The sequence below is a fragment of the Nanorana parkeri genome, unplaced genomic scaffold, assembly GCF_000935625.1.
Source record: "Nanorana parkeri isolate BGI_ZX_2015 unplaced genomic scaffold, ASM93562v1 scaffold491, whole genome shotgun sequence".
NCBI classification, from domain to species: domain Eukaryota; kingdom Metazoa; phylum Chordata; class Amphibia; order Anura; family Dicroglossidae; genus Nanorana; species Nanorana parkeri.
The window spans coordinates 712,718-718,302 of record NW_017306759.1 but is presented as its reverse complement, the minus strand read 5'-3'; the positions used below and the strand labels follow the sequence as shown (position 1 = coordinate 718,302).

Genomic DNA, 5,585 nt, shown 5'->3' with positions numbered 1-5,585 from the left:
CCTGTAACATGCACCACCAGCAACCCCCAAATGTGCACCACCAGCACCCCCCTTCACACCCCCCCTGAGAAACATGCACCACCAATTCTAGCCTTCACCATAAATGCTAAGAAAACCAAAAACATTTATTATGTTGCAGCTGCATATTTTCCCTCACTTCCTGTCTGGTGAAACCATTGTCACCAGGATAGTAACTGAGGGTAGATCTCTCTAACAGAGATTCGAATAGCAGCAAAACCTCAGAAGACATTTTATTTCTTCCCCACTCTATCCAAAGAGGTTTGGCTGGACATTCACTTTCATCTGCAAATCTCTATTAATTTCCAATGTAAAACATTAATTGACTTAATGTCAAAGACACACCTGTTGATCACTGGTGGCCCACTGAATAATACTTGTGTTTACGCTAAAAATTTGACCAAAATCTGCCGTGGTGTCATAACTGCCAATTTTGACGTGTTGTATGGTGCCCACTGGAGTCAGCTGCAAGTTCACAATGTCGTAGACAGCTGGAGGGTCTCCATTCTCATCAAAGTAAAGCTCTCTCTCATCGGTCAGTTTTAACCGCGCTTTCTTCATATAGTTTAGAAGCTGTGAGATCCGAGATGGGAAGAACTTTATTAATGTATAATAATTCATTTTTCATTTAAGGTGTCATGTTAGGTGAACCAACACGTTCCCATTCCCCCCACTAGCTGTTTGTTTACACTCCTTCCATTGACAAGGGTTCTAACCTTTCCCCACTCTATTCCAATAGAAAGAAAAAAACATTTTGACTAGTGGTAACACCACTGTGCAATGCAAAAAGTCTACCTCAATATACTGGTACTTCTAATTTCAGACTGATTTCTGGTGTACTGTGAGAACCTAATGTAGCCGCTGCCACCTTAAGTGGAGTGGCTACTAAAATCTAGTGTTGCTAGCACTGTAATCAGTCTAGCTGATTTGTAGTCTGGTATCAACTGTTTAATTCTAGCTGTTTTGCTATTGATTGCACATACCCTTGAGTGGGATGTGACCCTGTTACAGTGTGGGGCAGCCAATAGGAGAAGATCAGGAGTGTCTATGCCTCACCAGCCACTAGGAGTTTCATGACCAATGATGCATGCCGGGGAAGTGCATAAATACTGAGGGATTGCCATGTGCTAGGGTTCATTCCACCCCCTGACTTGGCCTGAGGTTAGAGAAGCTGACTAGGCCTCTAGCTTGGAGGAGGCCACACATGGACCCAGGAAGGGTCTGAAACTATCTGGGGAGGAGAACCAGAGGAGCCCTATGACTGGCAGAGTTGCCAGAAGATAACATGGACCTCAGGAACAAGTCCGGTGTCCCTATTCAGCTCATCCCGCATCAGGGATACTCATCACTATTCAGCCAGCTGTTGTTCTTCTACACAGTGTCAGCCTCTGTGCTACTTAAGTAATTCTGCAATGTTGAATCCTGAAGGGATTGGTGAGCTGGGAGACTTTTTTACTATGGATGTTCTAAGCCCTATACCCTTCTCTCCCAGTTTTGCTGCTCTTCAATAAAGCATTAAACAAGTCCTTAAAGTGACTGGCGATCAATTTACTGATCGCATCCTACAACCTGGCCAAGGATCCACCACTGTGAGCGAAATGTCAGTCCTCCCTACTTTTTGGAGGTCCACTTTGGGCCTCTTGGGTTCAGGGGGGCGCTATAAAGATATATTGCAACTATTAAAAGCATAAAAAGGTCCACAACACTCACCGGTCAGATTCTGCTGTCAGATTCACATATTGAGAATCCCCCAGGTGTTGCAGAAAAGGCTTGCTTCCGCCTATATACTATTCATCCAAGAAGAGACGAACTCAATGTAACCTCCGTATGAATTCAAACTACATAGTTCTCTATGATTAAGCCCTGTGGGTGAAACACATGAGGGAGTTCCTCTCGCTATGGGGAGCTGTATGTGGAGTATGCCGTGTTTATGGACTTACAAAAAGTTTGGATTCATACGGAGGTTACTTTGAGTGCAGCTCTTCTTGGATGGATATTAAAAGCATATAGTTATATCTAGGGATGCTCCGATACGGATACTAGTATCGGTATCGGTGCCGAGTATTTGGGCAGGAACTTGTACTCGCCCAAATGCTCCAATGCCTAGCCCAGTTCTTGGTTGGGAAGTTGGCCAATAAGGAAGCCGGGTGCAGTGTAATCACACGGCACTTGGCTCTCTGATCGGCCGGGAAGCCAGCTTCTTGCTCCCTCGTCACCTCATGACAAGAAGCATGGAGACAGCTTCCCGGCCAATCAGGAAGCCGTGCGCCACGTCATTACATGACACCCAGCTTCCTGATTGGCCAACTTCGCGACCAAGTATCGGGCTAGAACTAGTGACGAAAAGCATGGAGACGGCTTCTCTGCTAATCAGGAAGCCTGGTGGTGAGTCTTTACACGCTGCTTGTCTTCCCGACTAATCATGAAGCCAGGTGGCAAGTCATTACACACCTCCTGGCTTCCTTGATGGGACTTTCGGTATCGTATTTGGTATCGGCTAGTACCGAAAAAATATATTGGTACTCGTACTCGATACAGGAAAACCGGTATCGGTGCATCCCTAGTTATATCTATCTGAGCAAAAGACACCTTTTGATCCTGTTAGAAATCAAGGACTGTCTTGTGCCTGTGTTGCACTAAAAAACCCTCAAAAAGTTTTATTAACCCTGCCCAGCTCTCCTATGTGGATCACATAACACCTTCACTCATGTTATAGGAAAGAGAGAAGAAAGGAAGGAGTTAAGTAGTCCTAACACACTCCCTACCCTAGGTTCCTCCATAGATACAGTATCATGAGATACCGTTGTCACCCTAGGACAGGAAGTGTGTACCTGGCAGGATCACCAGGTGCAAATAAAGATGAAAAGCCTTGTAAAAGAAAACTAATGCAGCTAATACATCTAAGGAATGGTAAGCTGCCATTTTGTTTTGGAGCAACAGCTAACAGAGTACAGCATTCTGTTCTCATAAATCTTTTTTTTTTTAAAGTACCTGCCATGACTGAAAATTGGAAATACTGGCACATTTTTTGTTGACATTTAAATGCTCTGTATTGTAACACGTTCTTAGGTCTTCCAAAGCTTTGGCGACCATCTGTGTGGCCAGATAAGCACTGTAAGTGACTCGCAAGTTGGAGACATCAGAGAAGCTGTTCCGAATGTCTTCAAGACTTTCCTCTCCTGTACAATATTTAACTGAAGTACTCGGGTCACTTGTAATGTTGCTTCGATCAGTAAATGTGCAGCTAAAAGTTTTTTCCCAGAAGATCTTCACCCACTTTCCTCCCCAGGCTGAGGAAGGATGGACTTTGTTCAGGAACTCCTTAAATCCCATTATGGTCCCACTGTGGAGGGCTAATCCAATCGTTCCAGAAACAAACTGAGCAAGAGTTCTTGTAGAGAAGATGGTAGACGTTGACCAAGCCTCACTGGCCACAAGAAGAAGAAGAAAGAGGGAAACTTTCTTTTGTCACTGAGAAGAGGACTTGTTGCAAAATTGCTGATCTGTTTGAAAACAAAATGGTAGATCCGGTGAAATTATTTGTTTTATTTGTTTATATTTTAGATATATGCACTGTCTGTCCCCAAAAAAGTCACCACCACATTTAGCTCAGGTAAGGTAAGAGCCTTTCGTTGGATAATAGGTCTAGGTTCAAGAATGACCAGGTTTTTTCATCAATGGGTTATTTCTTCCCCGATGGCACATTGGGCATATTCCAAAATGACAATGCCAGGATTCATCGGGCTCAGATTGTGAAAGAGTGGTTCAGGGAGCATGAGACATCATTGTCACACATGGATTGGCCACCACTGAGTCCAGACCTTTAACCCATTGAGAATCTTTGGGGTGTTCTGGAGAAGACTTTACGCAGAGTTCTGACTCTCCCATCATCACTACAAGATTTTGGTGAAAAATTTATGCAACTCTGGATGGAAATACATGTTGTGACTAGGGATGCACCGATACCGGTATTTCGGTATCGACTACGAATACCAATATTTTTTCCGGTACTCGCCGATACCGAATACCGATGTCGGAAGTCCCATTAAGGAAGCCAGACGGCATGTAATGACTTGCCACCTGGCTTCCTGGTTAGCCGGGAAGCCGGGCGGTGTGTAAAGACTCTCCACCCAGCTTCCCGATTAGCAGGGAAGCCGTCCCCATGCTTCTCATCACTAGCTGATGAGAAAGCATGGAGCCGGCTTTCTGGCCAATCAGGAATCCGGGCGCCATGTAATGATGCGGCGCCCGGCTTCCTGATTGGCCGGGAAGCCGGCTCCATGCTCCCTTGTCATGAGGTGATGAGGAAGCATAAAGCCGGCTTCCCCGGCCAATCACACACCCGGGCTCATCACACGGCGCCTGACTTCCTGATTGGCCAGCTTCCCAACCAATCAGAAAGCTGTGACGAGGGAGCACGGAGCCGACTTCCCGGCCAATCAGGAAGCTGGGAAGCGTGTAATGACTCGCTGCCCGGCTTCCTGATACCAGAAGTATCAGGCTAGGCATCGGAGCATTTGGGCGAGTTCGAGTACTCGCCCTAATACTAGTATCGTTATCGGTGCATCGCTAGTTGTGACATTGCATAAGCTTATCAAAACGATGCAACGGTGAATGTGTGCCGTAATTTAAAGCTAAAGGTGGTTCAACAAAATTTCAGAGTGACTTTTTTTTGGACAGGTAGACAGGCAGCGTAGTTCTTCTCTGTATCAAGTTTTTGTTTAACGTTGTTTATATTGGAAGTGAACTCACCATGATGTCTCTAAGTAACAGAAAGTCATTAAGATGTCTAAGTGACCATTAAGTCTAAGTCACCTAAATAACCGCCTGCTTTGAGTTCATACAGGTCCAACTGTATGAAAAAAAAACACAACCCCCTCCCCCCCCCCAATCCACACCCCCTGAAGCAACCACAAAAAAATAAAGTTGGAAAAATAGAAAATAATTGATAGAAAATATATATGTTTGAACATAGCATGTCTCCAGGTAGTGCAGGACCTCACAGCAACCAAATCTTTCTAAAAATGCCTCCTCCAATGATTGCGGACCTGTCGCATAAGGCCCCTCTCCCTAAGGGTCGTGCGGTAGTTACCCTGCTGGCGGCACCCACCCATAATGCAGCGGCTGGGGCACATGCCTACCCTGACCCCCTCCTCCCTCTAGTTTTGGCCATGGGTATTGGTGCATCCAGATTTACAGCAATGCAGAATGACACAGGCTATAGAGAACATAATTGCTGTATAAAGTACTGCTGAGATTTGAAGTCCTCTATAGAAGGTGCCATTCTGCATTGCTGCAACGCAGAATGGCACCTGCTATAGAGCACTCAAATACCAGCAGTACCTTATACAACATCAGTTAGACTACAAATAATAATCATTTTAATGAATTATTTACCCTTACCTCTTCTGGCTGGTCTTCTGTCTTCAACTGTTTCCTGGTGGAGGACTCAAGCTGCAGGCTGTGTGCTCAGGTGGCTGCTTACTGGGTCCTCACAGCCGGCCGAGGCCCCATGGCTGCCCCATGATGTGCCTGCAGGTCTCTTCTTCGTTCCCCGGCTCCCTCCT

At 45.6% G+C, this 5,585-nt stretch overlaps 1 protein-coding gene across 1 annotated transcript in view; it reads right to left on the bottom strand.

Moving 5' to 3' along the window:
* LOC108790665 (extracellular calcium-sensing receptor-like) overlaps positions 1 to 5,585 on the bottom strand; it is a 13,733-nt gene that overhangs the window by 5,307 nt on the left and 2,841 nt on the right. The window contains exon 4 of the mRNA XM_018560977.1: positions 364 to 591. Within this exon, the coding sequence (XP_018416479.1) occupies positions 364 to 591 (228 nt within the window). The remainder of the gene's footprint in view (positions 1 to 363; positions 592 to 5,585) is intronic.